This window comes from Sturnira hondurensis, unplaced genomic scaffold (genome assembly GCF_014824575.4).
Source record: "Sturnira hondurensis isolate 20B ecotype Veracruz unplaced genomic scaffold, ASM1482457v3 Scaffold0020309, whole genome shotgun sequence".
Taxonomy (NCBI): Eukaryota; Metazoa; Chordata; class Mammalia; order Chiroptera; family Phyllostomidae; genus Sturnira; species Sturnira hondurensis.
The window spans coordinates 289,563-306,661 of record NW_028092940.1 but is presented as its reverse complement, the minus strand read 5'-3'; the positions used below and the strand labels follow the sequence as shown (position 1 = coordinate 306,661).

Genomic DNA, 17,099 nt, shown 5'->3' with positions numbered 1-17,099 from the left:
TCCATGCTGGCCGGTGCTTCAGCTCATCCGAACCCCCTCCCGCACCAGCTGAGTGCCGGGCCACTCTCCATCGCCATGGTCACTGAACACTCATCACTCTCGGGTATTTTTCTGCTGTTCTATGCTCCCCTCTGGACCCCGGAGGGGCTCACGGGAGGTGTGTGAGGATTCTCCGTGAGTGAGGGAATGCGTATCTTGGCTGAGCGTGAACTGGGCCCCCAGGTTTTTGTTCTCCTTGCGGGGAGGGAGGCAGGCTTCAGACAGATGGGCCCTGGTTGGGACAGTCTGTCGAGGATAAAAACCACAGGCCACACCATCGGCACAGACCCCGAGTGGAGAGGTGCGGGGGGTGCAGGCGAGATGCCCACGAGCTCTGGACTTGAGACCGAGAGCTTCAAGCTCGGCCCGGGCCCTGCCAGCCGGGTGCCAATCCCCGGGCGGTGACCTTTGCCCCACTGAGGCCTGGGGTCAGCCTGTAAATTAGGGACAACCCACCTTGCCCGCTGAAGCCACACTGCCACAGGGAGGTCCAGCCCGGGGCCCAGCCCACAGCAGGCGATCAGTCAAAGGAGCCACCACCGCTGGGCGAGAAAAGTGTCAGGGACACAAAGTCACGCCGGTGCCAGCTCTCTTCAAATCAGACATTGAGTAGACCCCTCAGCAGGCTTTTCAGCAGCTGGTCTCTCCGTCTCTTCCCTGAGGGACTGCAGGGCTGGGCCTCAGAGTCCCCGGGGCCCCGTGGACCACGCCTTCCTCTTGTGAAGTCCTAACCCCCAGGGCCTGAGAATGTGGCCTTGCTTGGAAAGAGCATGGGTGCAAATGGAATTCACCGGAGTGGGGTGGACCCCGAATCCCTTGACAGGTGTCCTCATCCAAAGAAGCAGTTTGGACACGGAGACCACCACACACAGAGGAAAGGTCACTGTCTACAAGCCAAGGAGAGAGGCCCAGGACAGACCCTCCCTCACGGCCCTCAGAGGCAGCGCACCCGGCCGACACCTGACGTTCAGACTTCCAGCCTCCAGAGCATCGGTTTCTATTGTTTTAAGACACCTTCCCCCGGTTTGCACAGAAATGCACAGAAGCTACTATAGACTCAAAGGGGTGGGCTCCCCAGGGGGCCAGCAGGTGTGACTGTGCAGAAACCACACCCCCAAACCCCACCCCAGACCATCCCCCAGGGCTGCTTAGAGGAGCTGGGAATTCTTCCCCCATCTCCCAAGCTCAGAGGGTCAGAGAGCGCCCCTCCCCACCCCGCTGTGGCTGCATGCCCCCACCCTCAGCACAGCTGAGGGGGTCCAGGAGGCCAGGTGGGGAGTGGACAAAGGGAGGAAGCAGCGTCATCCCAGCCCAGAAATAGCCTTCTGCCCCGGAACTAGCTACTCAGTTACCAGTCTCGTTTTTCTTTCTGTCCACAAACTGTTGGTACGTTGGTGGACAGAACGAGACCGTCCCTGGGGAAGACTCAGTCCCTCCCTCTGAGCGTCCCCACTGGCCTCCTGACCTCGATCCACACTGACCCGCCAAGCGGGACCCAGACACACTCCCCAGACTGGAAACCATACACAGGGGGCCCCCCCTGAGGACCATGGGCCCTGCGCCCGCCAGACTCCACCGGAAAGTCCACCGCTTTTCAACGGTCTGTCCCCAAGCGGAAAGGAAGGAAGCCAGCGTGTGCACATCCTCTGTGACCCCGAAGGGCACAGCGGGGTGAGGCTGCACACTGCCGCCTTCGGGGGCGGGGGCAGACTCAGTGTAAAGAGTGGGCGCTCTGCCTCTTCACCCCAATTTTGACACGTTTCCTGCACGTCACGTTTTTAAATGGTCTTATGTCCCACAAGCTACGAATCTGCTTCTCCAGCCTGGGGATGGATCTTCGTTCCTCAGCCCTATAGTGCTCTCATTTATTTTCATCCTGTTTCTACACAAGTAAACTGTCTGAATCAAGTAACTGCACTAATTTCGCTCGGGGACAGAGTTGCTACAGCAGTAAAGCTACTGCCAGGTGCCCCCCCCCCCCCGAGAACTCAAGTACAGACGCTCACGCCAGGGTCTCAAGTAAAGGGGGCCGGAGGTCAGTGCACACAGTTACAAATAAAAGATTCAGGTGGTTTGAGTCTTCATGCACGAGAGTTTAAAATCCTCTGAACTCTCACTACAGGTTTTGGACATAGGTAGGTCATTTCCCCAGCGGGAGAGGCCACAATCGGGCCCGCGCCTACCCACTGCCCCCAGCGTCCCACCCCCAGGCCCAGGCCCCAGAGGCCGCCTCCCCTTGCCCTGCAGGCTCTGCAGCAATCCTGGGTCAGCCCTGGCTTCTGCCTGAGATCTAAGCAAAGGCCCCTGGGGGCAGGGGGCAGGGCAGACGAGGTCTCTCAAACCTGCCAGCCTCCTCTTGACTTTGCTGTAGAAGCTACGATCACATCTGCTCTCCCCCGTCCAGGTGCCTGGGCGCACGCGGGACAACAGACAGCTGCCCCTGCCACTCAGAGCCACCTCCGGCAACCCCAAGGACAGCAGGGTCCCCTCCAGTGCCCACACAACCAAGGCAGCGGCCACATGGGACACTGCTGGTCACCTGAGAGTAACAGCCACTTCCTGAACACATCAGGCCCCACGCTGGGCACTATACAACACAGAATGACCCACTGAACCTCAGAATAACCCATTTTATAGATGAGGAAACCGAAGCGGAGACAACACGTAAATAGTCTCAAGTCTCCAGCTAGTAAGTGGCAGAAGCTGCCTTCCAACCGAGGCTGCCTGGCTGGCCCTGAGCCCTGGGGCCTCCCTGGCCTGGCGAGGCTCCTGCTGACACAGGGCAGCCCAAATTCCAACCTGCAGGAGGCCCCCGCCTGTCTTCCTTTCCCTGGTACCCACACTGGGGCAGCCCAGATGGCCTGCCCAGCAGGGATCCTCCTTCCAAAAAGACCTTCCCGGAGGTTCCTCCTCACCCACCTTCCAAACTCCTGCCCCCAGCTCTGCTTTCCCAGCCCAGGATCAGTACCGGGGCCCACCCAGGCAGCTGCGGCCCTCGCAAAGGAGGAAGCTGCCTCAGAGACTACCTCTGACAGTGCAAGGGGACCGACCTATCGAGGGGCTGATGGGTTCATGCCACGTAGACAGAGCCACAGAGCACCCAGGGCGGGCCTCCCAGCCAGGGAGGGGAGGCGTGGACAAGTCAGACCACCCTCCTGAACTGAGGACACCAAGGACTCAGGCAGGGCGGGGGGCGCTTAGCTGAGCCCTCCGGGGCACAGGGCTACCCAGGTGTGGCCGGTTCACCCACACAATCTCCTGCCAACTGAAACCAACGTGTGCCGGGCCCCCAGGGTGACAGAACTCCTGTTCATTTTCTTAGGTGCGATACTGGAATTACGTTGTGCACAAGGCAGGTGCCTGTTCTTTGGAAACGCCTCCTACGGTGCTGAGGGGGGAATAGCTCCATGTCTACAGCTGCTGACCATGACCACCAGCAGAAAAATGTGTGTGTGTGAGAGAGAGAGAGGGAAAGAGACAGAGAAAGCCAATGGGGATCCCTCTCACCCCAAGATGAGAAAGTATTCAATATTCTTCTAGCCCTGGCAGGTGTGGCTCAGTGGGTTGTGTGCTGGCCTCCAAACCAGAGCGTTGCTGCTGATCCAATTCCCAGTCTAGGCCACGTGCCTGGATTGCAAGCCAGGTTCCCAGTAGAGGGCGCTGGAGAGGCAACCACACATAGATGTATCTCTCCCTCTCTTCCTTCCCCTGTGTCTAAAAATAAATAAAATCTTTAAAATATATTCTTCTAATTTCCTCCCCATATTATTTAAAAGTTTTTTTTTTTTACCCTGGCTGGTATGGCTCAGTGGATGGAGCACCGGCCTGCAAACCAAAGGGTCACGTTCGATCCCCAGTCAGGGCACATGCCTGACACGCGGGCCAGGTCCCCAGTAGGGGGCGCACAAGAGGCAACCACACATAGGTGTTTCTCTCCCTCTTTCTCCTTCCCTTCCCCTCTGTCTAAAAAATACAGAAATAAAATCTTTTTTTAATTTACTTTTTTGGATATCATTAGTTTATTATAAAAGAGACACGGAAATTATTTACATGATGAAAGATTTCAGTACTTCAAAGGAACAGACGGCATCATACGATGCCATTTCAATAGCGATTTATTTCATTCTACATACTTTCCAAGAATGGCACCATCTCTAAACAAAATAACAACCCTTGTCGTCTAGAACCGCTTGGGAACTTTCTCCCCAAGGAGCACGTTGACTGGCTGAATCTCTCCACCCTTTACCCTGGAGCTCAACCCAACAGTGTTTAGAGTCGCCTGCAATACTTTTGCTTGAGATTTTTCTGGAAGCATGACGCCTCCTTTGGTTACGGTTTCCCCAGCACACCTTTCAATGAGTACAGTCAAAGAGGGGCGAAACCTCCCAAACGCCTGTCCTGCCAGGACTCCGGCCACCAGAGTTCGTCCTCCGAGCTCACGCCAGGGCCACATGGAGAGACCAGCAGTTGGGCCCGCAGGACACGTGCACTTAAGAAATAAAACCTCCCTGGCTGGTGTGGCTCAGCGGGTTGAGCGCTGGTTCTAGTCCCAGTCAGGGCACATGCCTGGGTTCCCAGCCAGATCCCCAGTAGGGGACGTGGGAGAGGCAAACACACACTGATGTTTCTCTCCCTCTTTCCCCTTTCCCTTCCTTTCTCTAAAAAATGAATAAAACCTTTAGAAATTTTTGTTTGTTTGTTTTTCCTAGCACAATAGTGCATGCCAGCTGAGAACATGGGCTCTGAGACCAGACTTATGGGTTCAGGTCCTGCCTTTGTCACAACTAGTAGGCAGCTTGGGCAATACCCTTACATGTCCGTACCTCAGTCTCCTCATCCGCGAAATGGGACAACGCTCCCCCTGCAGGGATGTCCTGTGAGTTACAGGCAAGTAAGCAAGGCAGTGCCCAGCGCGGAAGGAGCCCTGACTCGAAGCTCCTCTTTTCAGTACTCTTCTTTCTGCGGTTCCAAATCTGATCCTGCCCCCCACTCCCTCAGCTCAGAACCCTGTCACTGCAAGAGCTGTCAATCAAGAGCTGGTGATATTTGCAGCACAAACACCAAGTACTAGAGTGTGGGGTGGCACATTTGCAGAGTTTAAAAACACACTATGCCAGCAATTTCCATAATGAAATCACAACTCCAGGAAAGCGGTGTCTCATGCGCCCGTCAAAGCCGCCGAGCATTCCTTCCCACAGCCGGCGGCCACACTGGGTCAGTGCGTGGGAGCCAGACTTTGGCCCCTGGGTCCTGACATGCTCTTTCGGTCAGTGTGGTGTTTCTTTGGTGTCAACTCAACGTTACCCAGCCCTGGGTCTCCCGCTCAGAGAAAGGGGCCACACCCCTGGGCCCTCCACTGCATCCAGCAGTGCGGTGACCTCCAGGCCCTCGTGGCAGAAATCAGTTTACCCTTGATCAAGTTTTGGGAGCCACCCGGGAAGGAGAGGCTTGCAGCAGGCTGTAGCAAGCCCGGTTGTGACCACTGCCCCCGTGATCAGAATTTAGAAAGGCCTCCCCTGCCCTGGCCGGTGTGGCTCAGTGGGTCGGAGCGTTGCCCCGTAACCAAAGGGCTGTGGGTTCGATCCCGGTCCAGGCACATACAATCAAATGCTCCTCTCTGGCATCGATGCTTCTTTCTCTCCCGTCCTTTCTCTCTAAAGGTGATGAAAACATGCCCTCGGGTGAGGACACTCAGCTCCCTCTACCTGGACCACACCCAGTCCACCCTCACTTTCAAGACAAGAGGACTGGCGTGTCCCAGCCCCTCCCTCTAGTGAGGACGGGCTTTCTTTTACCATCACGAGGAAATCTGTTTGTTTTCCCCTTCACGTCTTTGGAGAAGACAATACCACATGCAGGGCATGTCTAATGGACAGCTGCCCGTTGGCCCCTTGGTGGGTCTCTGTTAAGCTCTTTGGACTTGGGTCAGGGTCGCTGTACCCATGCCACTGTTGTCCCCAACCCGGTCTCAACTGACCTCCACCAGCCAGCAAGAGGCCTGTACCTCTCTGCCCTACACAGAGAGGACGCCCTGCTGAGAGGCAGGAAGGCTCCCTCGGATCCTGACACCCACCGTCCCACCCACCCCCATGGCCAAGGTCACAGGGTTTGGACCAGAAACCTTCACCCACCTCCCCAGGCCCTGGCAGAGGGAAGGCCGTGCACGCTGCCCAGGGAAGCCTGCTCAGCAGACAGGCCGTGGCTTTTAAAGCCAGAGCCAGCTGACCTGTCAGAGGCCTGAGCCAAAAAGCAGGACTCCCGGTGTTTTCAGTGAGTGCCCGGCTCTGACCCGGCTCTGACCCCTCGAGGAGCAATGGGAACTCCAACTGGGAGGACAGAGAACTTGACGCCCTGCCACCCGCTTCCAGTGCCAGCAGCTGGGCCCGAGCCAGACAGAGAGCCAGCCTGTTTCGGAGACTCAGGAGGGAGGCACCTCCCCACCCTCCCGCCAGAGGGAAGACACAGGCTCACAAGGAGCATCTGGCCCCACGGTGAATGGCCTCCCCACCGGCCCATGAGCACCTGCGCTGGCGGGACGCACAGCTCCTCTCTCGGGTGCCTGACAGCCAACAGCCCTAACTGCCCCCTCCTCCTCCGGGCCGGCAGGGGCCCACCGGGCTGGGAGGGGGCCCTGTGGTGGCACTGTGGCCCTGGAGCAGGGCACAGCACCATGGTACGAGCAGAGAGGCTCCCCGAGTGACCGCCAGTCCCCAGCAGGGCTCCCAGGCTGGGTGAAGAGCAGACAGACCCCTGTGTCATTGATCAGGCTTCACCTGCCAGGCTGGGGCTGCGCTGGGGGCTCGGGCTCAGCGTCCAGAGGGGAAGCAGTGAGTGAAGCAGACACCAGCTCGTGACAAATGCTAACGGGGGCAAGAGCACCACCTGCTCCATACTCCACGAGGTACCAGGCCAGGGAAGGCTGGGGTAGGGAGCACCCAACAGACCAGAGCTTTGAACTGGATAGGTGGGCACTGGAGTCAAACAGAGCCAGGTTCCAATCCCAGCTTGCCGAGTGTCTCAGGGCCCATGGAGAGATGTACAGGGCCCAAGGGCCATAGCAGGTAGGGGGATGGGCAACCAAGAAAGGATGAGAGAGCCTATTAACACAGGTTCATGCCCTGGCTGGTGTAGCTCAGTGGATTGAGCGCAGGCCTGTGGACCAAAGGGTCACAGGTTCAATTCCCAGTCAGGGCACAAGCCTGGGTTGCAGGCCAGGTTCCCCGTGGCGGGGGCGGGGGCATGCGGGCGGTGCATGTACAAGGCAACCGCACATTGATATTTCTCTCCCTCTTTCTTCCTCCCTTCCCCTCTGTCTAAAAAGAAATAAAAAATAAGATATTTTTAAGAAGAAAGGAAAAGAAAATGGCAGCACACCGTGGAAGGCAGGGTCTTTTAAATACACTAGAAAACCGAGTCCAGGAGGCGAACACTCTTGCATCCAGTTTTACAACAAACAGGTCCTCTCCTGTTACAGGGCCAGGACGAGAGCTGCTTCTCCGATGTCACGGCCACTGGCCACAGGGGCTCCTGAGCAGCTGCAGCGCAGACACTCCACATGGAGAGGTGCTCGGGTGTGAAACCCAGGGAGGAATTGGAAGACTTTGTATGAAAAAAAAAGTAAAATATCTCATCAAAAATGTTTATGTTGATTACATGCAGAAACAGTATGTCAGGTACATGGATTAAGTAAAATACGATATTAAAATCAGCCCTGGCTGGTGTGGCTCAGTGAACTGAGTGCTGGCCTGCGAACCAAAGGGTCACCAGTTCGATTCCCAGTCAGGTTACATGTCACGGTTGTGGGCCACGTCCCCAGTTGGGGGTGTGCAAGAGGCAACTAATCTATGCATATCTCACACATCCGTGTTTTTCTCCCTCTCTCTCTCTCGTTCCCTTCCTGTCTCTCTAAAATAAGTAAATAAAATCTTTAAGAAAGTGGATTAGCCCTAGCTGGTATAGCTCAGTGGACTGAACACCAGCCTGAGAACCAAAGGGTCACGGGTTCAATTCCCAGTCAGGGCACACGCTGGGGTTGTGGGCCAGGTCAGGTCCCCGGTGGGGGGCACGAGAGGCAACCACACATTGATGTTACTCTCCCTCTCTGTCTCTCTCCCTGCCCCCTGTCTAAAAATAAATAAAATCTTTAAAAAGTACATTAAAATAATCAGTCACCTTTTAAAAATTTTGTTCATATGGCTCCTTAAACATTTAAATTTGCCCTTACAGTTGTGAGTACGCAAAACAGTTTATTCCTGTATTATTACTTATTAACTACTGTACTACTTTCCATAGGAACAACTGTAAACCTACTTTTGCCCCACCCTGTCTGTGCTGAGAGGAAACACTTTCATCAACCGGCAAGCGATCAAATTAAGGCAGTCCTGGTGGCCGTGTGACACACCCGTGTGACACACCCCGGTGAGCCACACGCTGCGTGGTTCAGGGTCCAGTCCATCAGCTGAAACCTGGGGCAATTCCTGACTTGGCACTCCCGCCCTGGGGCCTGCCACGCTATGCCAACTGACCCCAAACTCCGCCCGCCCAGTGCCCGCCCGGGTGCTGGCTGGGGTTCAGGAAACAGCGGGGGAGGAGCCACCCGAGCGAGGCCCCGCCCCGCCCCCGGCGCATGCGTCCTCACTCCGTGCTCCCTGCCATCCTGCAAGGCTGCAAGGGCAGCTAGTTTATGAATGGGAAACCACAGCTGCCACATGTGAGCACTTCCTAGGGGCTGGCGCTGGTGTAAAGGCTTAGGGGAGCATTAACTTCCTTCCTTCTCCCATCTACACCACGAAAGGAGTGCTTGTGAACCTCATTTTAGCAACCAGGAAGCCAAGACACAGAGACGCTAAGGTCCAACATGTCGCTCCAAGAGGTTCAGATCCAGGGAGCCTGGCTCCAGAGCTGGACTGTGACCACGACCCCACACGGGCTCCGACGGAGGACGAATGACGCCCAGACTTCGTTCCACCACAGCACCCAACGTAGAACCGCCTAGAATAGTCCAGACGCAACAACCAAGCAGATGGTGGGGGAGGGGCTGGGCTTTGGAGTGACAGAAAGGCGCCAAACCTTCACAGCTTTTTACCGAAGGCTTTTGTGACTTCATTAGGGGCAGTTTAACAACAAAAACGAAATCCTCACGGGTCCCTCTCTGGAAGAGACCAGGCAGAGGAGGGCTGGCAGCAGCGGCGGGGAGCACGCGGGAGCCCCCTGCCCCCCACAGACACACTCGCACCCTGAGAGGCTGTGGTTGGACTCACATCCCACTCCAAAGCTTTGCCTCCAGGCGTGCACGCCAGCAAAACATCGAATTACTAGCAAAAGAGAAACTGCTGTAGGCAGGCACACCTACGGTGGCAAGGACGGGCGCAGAGAGAAAAGCAAGAGGAATAAAGACACACACTGTAAACAGGCACAGAACCAGCACAGGCACCTCCCTCTGGGACCGGGCGGGGCGGGGCCCAGAGAAGAGCCACCCAAGACAGCGCTTCCCACCAACACAGAACTGTAGGCTTTAGAAAAATCAATCCTAGGACATTCAAACTGTTTCCCACATAATAAGATAAAGAGGAACAAACCTAGAAGAAAATGAACAAAGAACATAAACAGAATTCAACAAAAAGGCAGACGACAGGGGGCCTCCGCCCCCTGGAACCTGGAGGGACTTCCAGAAAGGCAGTGTGGCCCTCAGAACGGGCACAGCGGAAAGTCACACGGTTTTCTTCTTCCTGGGACTCTGTCCGAAGGAAATAACCGGAGGAGTGTGGGAAGATCTGTGTCCAAGGAGATGCGTGCCGATCCCTGACACGGGAATCACGCAGCCTCCCAAAATGACAAGCATTCACCAGGCGCTGCTGGGTGCCCCTGGCACGCATGACCCCCGCACACCTGGGCACCCCCGACAGGAAGGTGACATTATTACCCCTCTTTCTCACACGAGAAAACTGGGGCACAGGAGCTGTCCCCTCTCTACTCTTTGAGGGACCCCAGGCAGCACGTGCCACGGAAGCCAGGCTCCGTGCGAGAAGCCAGGCGCAGAACATGGTAGTGACAGGAGCCTGCACTCCCTGGACAAGGGGGACCCAGGAGCAGAGAGGAACTGAGCCGATTCAGGCGCTGAGGGGCAGGGCTGGGTCACCCCAAGCTGCACAGGTACGACCAGAAGGCTCATTGAGGAAGAAGGGCGGAAGGCTGACCTGTGCGCGCACATGCGCGTCTTGCCCACGTTCTCACAGCCGGTCAACTGCAGAACAGAAGCGAGAACCCCGGAATCCTGACTCCCCGTCAGCCTCTCGTGAACTTGTGGTTCTCTGGTCCCCCGTCTCTGGCCAGCGCTTTCCACAAACCCGCACCCCTCTTCCTGTGAACCGCCAGGGACCTCAGGTCGATCTCGATCCCGGGGGAGCAGGCACGTGCCAGCCAGCGCGGGACGCCTGGAGGGGGGCGGGGCACACACAGTTCTTCTCTTCCCCTGCACATGTGAATCTGTCACGACAAGCAGGCGTTACTCTTGTCATTTGAACATATATTTACACTTTAACAATGTTTAAACTCTTTGAAGTGTCCCTTGATCAAGCATCCACTACGAGCGCTCAGGGAAGGGGGTGGCAGCTCCGAGAGTCACCGACCTGTTGGGGACTCGAGACCTCAGCCAACAGTTACAGCAGGGAAGAACCGCCCTGGAGTTATAGTCTAAACGTTCCCAAAAGGTAAACTCAAGGTCAAAAGCATTCTTGAGAGCCACCTAAGGAAGGGCTGGCCAGGGTTCGCGCAGCCCCCCAAAGCTCATTGGTCCATCCAAGAAGGGAAAGAGCTCGAGACCTGGGGCTGGAAACCCAGGGGAAGCCCCCGGTTCTGCCACTCCTTGTCTGGCCCAGCGGAGGTCCCTCTGAGACCTAGGCTACCTCGTTTGCAAAGTGGGGATGATGCAGGCACACTTCAAGAGTCTATGGGAGAATCACACCAGCAATGCTGCAAAGGCCTCGTGACAATCTCTGGCGGGCAAGCAGGCGGAAGAATGCTAATCGGTGTGATTCCACACCGAGCAATGTCTCCATCCGCCAAGCCAGTGTCCCAGGCCACCTCCCTTCCCCACTTCCACAGCCTGGTGCTCAGCCCCATGCTCCAGAACCAGCCACCTGCGCCTGACCCCCTAGCCTGCACAGAGGAGGTCAGCTAGGGTCAGGAGGAATGCAATAGGGTTAAACTGATTCTGAGTCACCTGTACAGTAAAGAGAAAACAAGAACCAGGCAGAGGGCCCGGGTGGGTGTTTAGGAGATGCTGAACAGCCACCCAGAACCTCTCAGGGCCCTGTCCACCTTCCCTTGCCCCGGGGCTCAGCTCCCCAGAGCAAGACGGACTTTTCAGGAAGGGCACCTTTGCTTCCTCCCCCCCTGAGGTTCTGAGGGCTCACAGTGCAAAAGCACGGTGAGGGCATTAAGAGCCCACTAATCACTTCTAACTGCTCCTGATCCACTCAGCCCAGCTGCGGCCAAGGGCGCATGCTCTCCAGTCCAGCCCTCCCGGACGGCCCATCTCCTGCAGGATTAAGTGCCATCTCGAGTGGCCTCCTGGAACGTGACACGGTTCAAACGGATAACACAGGATAAGGCATTCTAGCTCCTGAGCCAGGGCCCTCCTGCCCGTCCCCCGTGGACTCGGACGACGGCTCCTTGGACACCACGCTGTACGTGCACCCTCCTCTGCCAGCTCTGCAAACCCGTTCCTTTTCTGGGCCCCCTCGCCCACCTCTCACTGGGCACTCAGGAGCGAGGGCCACCTTATCAAGATGGTGTCTCCCACCTGGCAGCAAAGGGGAGGGGGCCCTCCCTGCCCCCTGAGGTCAAGCTGAGGCAGGTCTTTCCTTCCCTCTCTTGGGACCTTAAGGAAAGGGGTCTTGAGGAGCCTTCTCCAGCCTCTAACTTTCGCCCTGATTTTTTAAAAATCTGAGTTTATTCCTGCTGCTCCCAACGCTGTCTCGCCCTTCCTATAGGCCAATCCATTCACCCACCAGTGGAGAGAGAAACCACAGCCCTCCCTTCCCTCCTTCCCCCTCCTTTCTGCCTTCCAGGGAGCCAGGTGCAACTGGGCCACACAGTAGGAGCTACCTGAATAACTCAATGTATCTGGAACAAGTGTGGCTCTCCCGGGCCACCAGCACCCACACGGACGTGCTCTTGTTCAGAATTCCCAGAGCTCCTTCGTGCCATGTCCTAAATAGGCAGCCGGCCCCTCATCAGGCACACCCTCCCTCAACCAGCTCATTACTGGAATGTCCCTGAGAAGTTCCAAATGAAGATTCTGATCCCAACATCCCAACCACGTGCCTTGGAGGAGCCTCAGAAAACTGCACGTAGCGGGTCTCCCAGGGGAGCATCTGTGCCAGGGTAAAGGACGTCCCCCCCTCCTCACCCAGGACCAGAGGAAGGGCCAAGCACCCAGGAGACAGGGTCCCTGTCTCCCAAGTGGATACGGTTCTTCTCTCTGCATCACCGGGCTCCTGCCGGGACCTAGTGACATGACACACAGGGTCAGGGGACAAACTCTAAAGCCCCAGGCAGGGCTTCTGGGAAGAGTGTGACTGCTGAGCCCTGCTGAGCCCCCACCCCAACATGTCTGGCCACAGCTCACTGCTGCCTTCTCCAGGACAAACCAATCGGGAAACCTTCTTTAGAATGGGACCCAGCCCGAGCCCCCAGAGGCAGAAAGAAAGTGCCTGAAACACGGAGAACAAGCAAGCCTGTCTCTGGAATGCTCCAAGGAACTTTACTAAAAAAAAAAAAGACCCTGGCCCTGGATGGTGTGGCTCTGTGAATTGAGCACCAGCCTGCGAACTCAAGGGTCGCCGGTTCGATTCCCTGTCGGGGCACAGGCCCGGGCTGTGGGCCAGGTCTGCAGTAGGAGCAGCACCAGAGGCAACCACACATGGATCTTTCTCTCCCTCTCTTTCTCCCTCCCTTCCCCTCTGTCTCTAAGAAAACAAAAACAAAAACACCTAGGGAGAAACAAGGAGGACAGGAACCAGTCCCCCCGTTGACAAAGCCTGGTTTGTAGTGGCAGTTGTGTGGCACACCCCTGGCCCCGGCCCACCTCCAGGCCCTCCCCAGGGACCTTCAGGGCCCATGTCCACTTGCCCTACTCTCGGGCGAGTCCGGGCTGGAGGGACACATCTTCTCAGGGTCAAGCCTGCCTTTCCAGGCCACCTGCTAGGACCCCGAGGGCTGCTTCTTCCAGCTCCCCTCATTCTGGGTGCCCAGGCCGTCCCCCATCTGGCCTGGGGCCCAGGTCCTCCGCAGCCTGCTAAGACACAGCAGGAGACCCAAGCAAGTCCCTGGAGCTCCTTTCCCTGCAGGATCCAGACGAAGGCCTCGTCTCAGGTGGCCTTCGTGGCCCAATCCCTGGCTGATCAACTTGGATCCCTCGCTTCCCTGGGCCTCAGTTTCCCCACCAAGGAAGTGAGAGCAGCTCAGAGATCCTGCACAAGGTGAGCCTTCCAGCCCGTCCCAGCTCCGGGTTATACTTCTTTCCGTCCTTAAGACCCTGGGGTAGACGTGTTTTCTCTTTTTGGCCTTTGGTGGGAAAAGGAACTTTTGAAAACAGCCCAACTCCCCTCCAATGCTGTCCTTCGAAACCCCGCAAAGCTGAATGTTCCTCAGCTTCCTCCTGCCCCAACCAAGGGGTCAGAGGTGACCAAGAGAAGCCGAGAGAAGACAAGAGGGTGAGAGGCCAGTCGCCTCAGTCGCAGACAGCTCCCGACTGCATCTCTCGGGTCACCTTCACCCGTGTGTTACCGGAGCGAGGCTGATCACACACCAGGAAAATGCCATCCCTTCCCACTCGGAGGCTCATCCCTAGTAAACACAGCATCTGCTTCCCAGGCCAGGAGTGTGTTTATGTAACAGCCGCAGCCCAGGTCTGCCGGGCCCTGGCTGCGGGGAGGGGGGGGGGCGGCCAGTCAGGCCCAGAGTGAGCGGGGAACCGCCCGAGACGCTGCTGCCCTCCCTCCACCAAGACAGAAAGTGGGGACGCTGCTTTGCAGGACAGCGACAATATGGTTTGGTAGATGGAGAGAGGAAGGATACAGGGCAGAAACTGGAGAAGGAGTTTTCTTTTTCTTTCTTTCTTTTTTTTTTTTTTGATGCCTGCCTACAGCAGAAAAGCTGGGAAGACAGGAGTGGGAAAGCTGGGGTGAAGTGGATAAGAAAGATGGGTTCCAGGAAAGAGGGTGGAAAAAAGAGGGGAGAAAGAAAGAAATGGGAGGCCGTGCCCAGAAAGAACTGGGAGGCAGAGACCAGGAGAGCTGCGAGCGGGTGTGTAAGGGGCGCGGCTGAGCAGGGTGACAAGGAGACATCAGGTCCCAGGGTTCACAGGGGCCACACCAAGCTCCCAGGCTGAGCAGGAACATGGGGCACTTCCCAACCACAGTGGAGAAGTCGGCCACAGGGGACCTGCCGGTTGTGCTGAACCGTAAGACTGAGAAAGCCCAAGTGCTTCCGGTAATCACGGCCTTCGCACCACAAGGAGACTCTGGCCAGAGGCTTCCTGGGCTGGGGGGTGGGGGAGGGCTCACCATGTTAGAGGAAGCCGAAATTCCTGCTCTCCCTGCTCTGGGAAAGGCGCTGCGACAGATGTCTTCCCTCACCCCTTCTGTGGTTACCCCTCCAAGTCTCTACACCAAGAGGGGCGGGGGTGGGGGTGAGATCTTGGAGCTGATCTGGGACTCTCCTACTTCCTCCCGCGGACACTGTAGCTGCAGGGAATGGCTGCTGTCCCCGCCCTGCCCTGCCCGGCCCTGCCCACCCCCTTCAGCTCCAGGAGAAGAAACTGGTCCTGTCCCGGCTTTGGGGCCCCAGACCCACACACATGCCATCTCCGGGTCCCCAGCCACAACAGTGATTCAGGCCATTTACTCAGATCCATATTAATGAGATTTCTTTTTCCCCTGTCACCTAATTAGTTCAAAATGAACTCAGCCCTGAGAGGAGAGGAACGGGAGAGGGCTGGAGGAAAGGACAGAAAGGGTGTCAGGACAAAAGGGCAGGACCCCGGGTCTCATGGGGTCCTCTACTCCCAGAAGATGGGGGGCTCCCTCCCCAGCTACAGGGGCCTCTGAAAGCAGAAAGGGGGTTTTCAGGTGAGGAGGCCCCAGAGCCCACGCAAAGAGGTGAACGTGAGAGAGGGACCCTAACTGTGAGGCTCAAGTGATGGACAGGCCTCTGCCCACGATTCCGTGTCCTCAGCCAGAGACCTTGATCTCCCTGCATTTCCACGGAGGCTGAACCCACCACCTGCTGGTGGGCGTCCCCCATCAAACTCAACCAGAGGAGGAAGCAGATGGCCCAGGGCGAGGCCCATCTGCCCACTGGGCACTCAAAGGTCACCATGCCACAGGGATGCCTGTGGGCGGTGCCTGCCCCCACCTCCCCAGAGGTGGAAGGAGGGGCATCTGCCAGCAGCTTGTGCCCGCTTCCTCTGCCCCTCAGTAGCTGAAGCCCAGGGCCCAAGAGCCTGGAGAAAGTAGCACCGAGCAGCGCAGGGGCGCGGGGTTTCGGTTCCTGAGGCCGGCACCGTGTCCCGGGAAGTCGATCAGCGCCCCACAGTCCCCCGCCCACCTCGCAAGAGGCTCCCTAGAAAGCCGTGGCGGGTCCAGCTCGCGTGGGACCCGGCGAAGGCGGGGATGGACCGTCCAGCGCCTCCAACGCCGTCGCCTTGCCCAAGCCCCGAGCCAGGCCTGGCCCGCCAGGCCTCGGCAGCGGGCGGGATGTGCGTCGGGAGAGGGCGCCGCGGTGAGCGCCACCTCCCCAGCCCAATGGCGCTGGGACCGACCGGGAAGGGTGCCATCCACTAACGGGAGGTTCGGATTCCCCCCGCCCCGCCGCGGGGCACAGCCCGGGCAGCGGCTTAGACGCCTCACTCGCAGCGGCCCCACCTCCCAGCCCGCGAAGGCCCTCCGCCGCGCCCACCCTCCGGGGTCGTGCCAGACTAGGTCTGGCCCAGCCCCCCAGGGATCTCAGCTCCTCTGAGCGTCCCCTCCCCAGAGACATTATCCTCGAGCCCTGCAGCATTAAGGACAGAAAACATATACCCGGGCACAGGACCGGCCCCCAGCCCCCAGCCCCAGAGTGTCCCCAGACAAGATATGGCGAAGCCTGGACGCCGGCTCTGCAGCGCGGGCGTTCAACAAACCGCGTGGCCTGGACTGAGGCGCGCGGGGACCTCAGACGGAAATAGCGTGGCCAGGCCGGACCCACAGAGTCCCCGACGGCCGACGCCGAGGTGCCGCCGCCCCCCGGCTCCCGCAGCCCCAGCGCCGCTCACCCTCGATGGAGATGACGTGCTCCCGGATCTGGTTCTGCAGCGCCAAGTCCTCCATGCGCTCGATCAGGTCGTAGATGGCGTAGATATTGGGATGCACGGACTCAAAGCGCTGGATCTCGGCCCGGATGGCCGCCGAGTTGGATAGCGCGAACTGCTGGGGGGGCCCGCCGGCCAGCTGGGGCGAGGGGCCGCCGCCCCCGGACCCCGGCCCCGCGCCGCCGAACTGCCCGCCGCCCCCCGCGCCTCCGCCGCCGCCGCCACCGCCCCCCGGCGCCGCCAGGCTCGGCTGCTGTTGCGGGCTCTGCCCCCCGCCCGCCTGGAAGTTCATGGCTCCGGGATCGCGGGGCCCGAGGCGGGCCCGGCCGAGGCCGGGGCGGCGCTGCAGGGGCGGCGGCGGCGGCGGGCGGCCGCGCGGGGCTGGCGGGGCTGGGACTACGGAGCCGGCGGCGCTGGGCTAGTGCATGGGGCCGGGGGCCGGGAGGCGCCGCCGCGCACGCTGTGACCGCCGCTGCCGGGCGCTTCCCAGCGCCGCGATCCCGCTGCCTCGGAACAGCCTCCAGCGGCAACAACAACGGGACCGGGAGCGCGCGGCCCTGGCCCTCCCCCCGCGTCATGCGCACGCACCGCCGCCCCCGCCGGCCCCAGCACACGCAGCCCGAGCCCCCCTCTCAGCCGCCCCCGCCCCTCCTGCGCGCGGGCGCCAGCGCCCCCGCCCCTCGCTCGCGGGCTCTGCAGCCTCCAC

The 17,099-nt window shown here is 58.8% G+C and overlaps 1 protein-coding gene, 1 long non-coding RNA gene and 1 pseudogene across 4 annotated transcripts in view; 1 reads left to right on the top strand and 2 right to left on the bottom strand.

Moving 5' to 3' along the window:
• Window positions 1–16,945, bottom strand: part of AGAP3 (ArfGAP with GTPase domain, ankyrin repeat and PH domain 3) — a 49,803-nt gene extending 32,858 nt beyond the window's left edge. For 2 of the 3 annotated variants that reach the window (XM_037029538.1, XM_037029541.1), the window contains exon 1: window positions 16,358–16,945. In XM_037029538.1, the coding sequence (XP_036885433.1) occupies window positions 16,358–16,685 (328 nt within the window). In that variant the 5' untranslated portion in view covers window positions 16,686–16,945. The remainder of the gene's footprint in view (window positions 1–16,357) is intronic. The other variant, XM_037029539.1, reaches the window with a different exon arrangement.
• Window positions 4,034–4,492, bottom strand: LOC118975515 (10 kDa heat shock protein, mitochondrial-like; annotated as a pseudogene).
• On the top strand, window positions 13,459–13,916 carry LOC118975546 (uncharacterized). The gene is made up of 2 exons (XR_005064089.1): window positions 13,459–13,523; window positions 13,717–13,916. It is a non-coding gene; the product is annotated as an uncharacterized LOC118975546 (long non-coding RNA).
• Window positions 16,946–17,099: the final 154 nt, after the last annotated feature.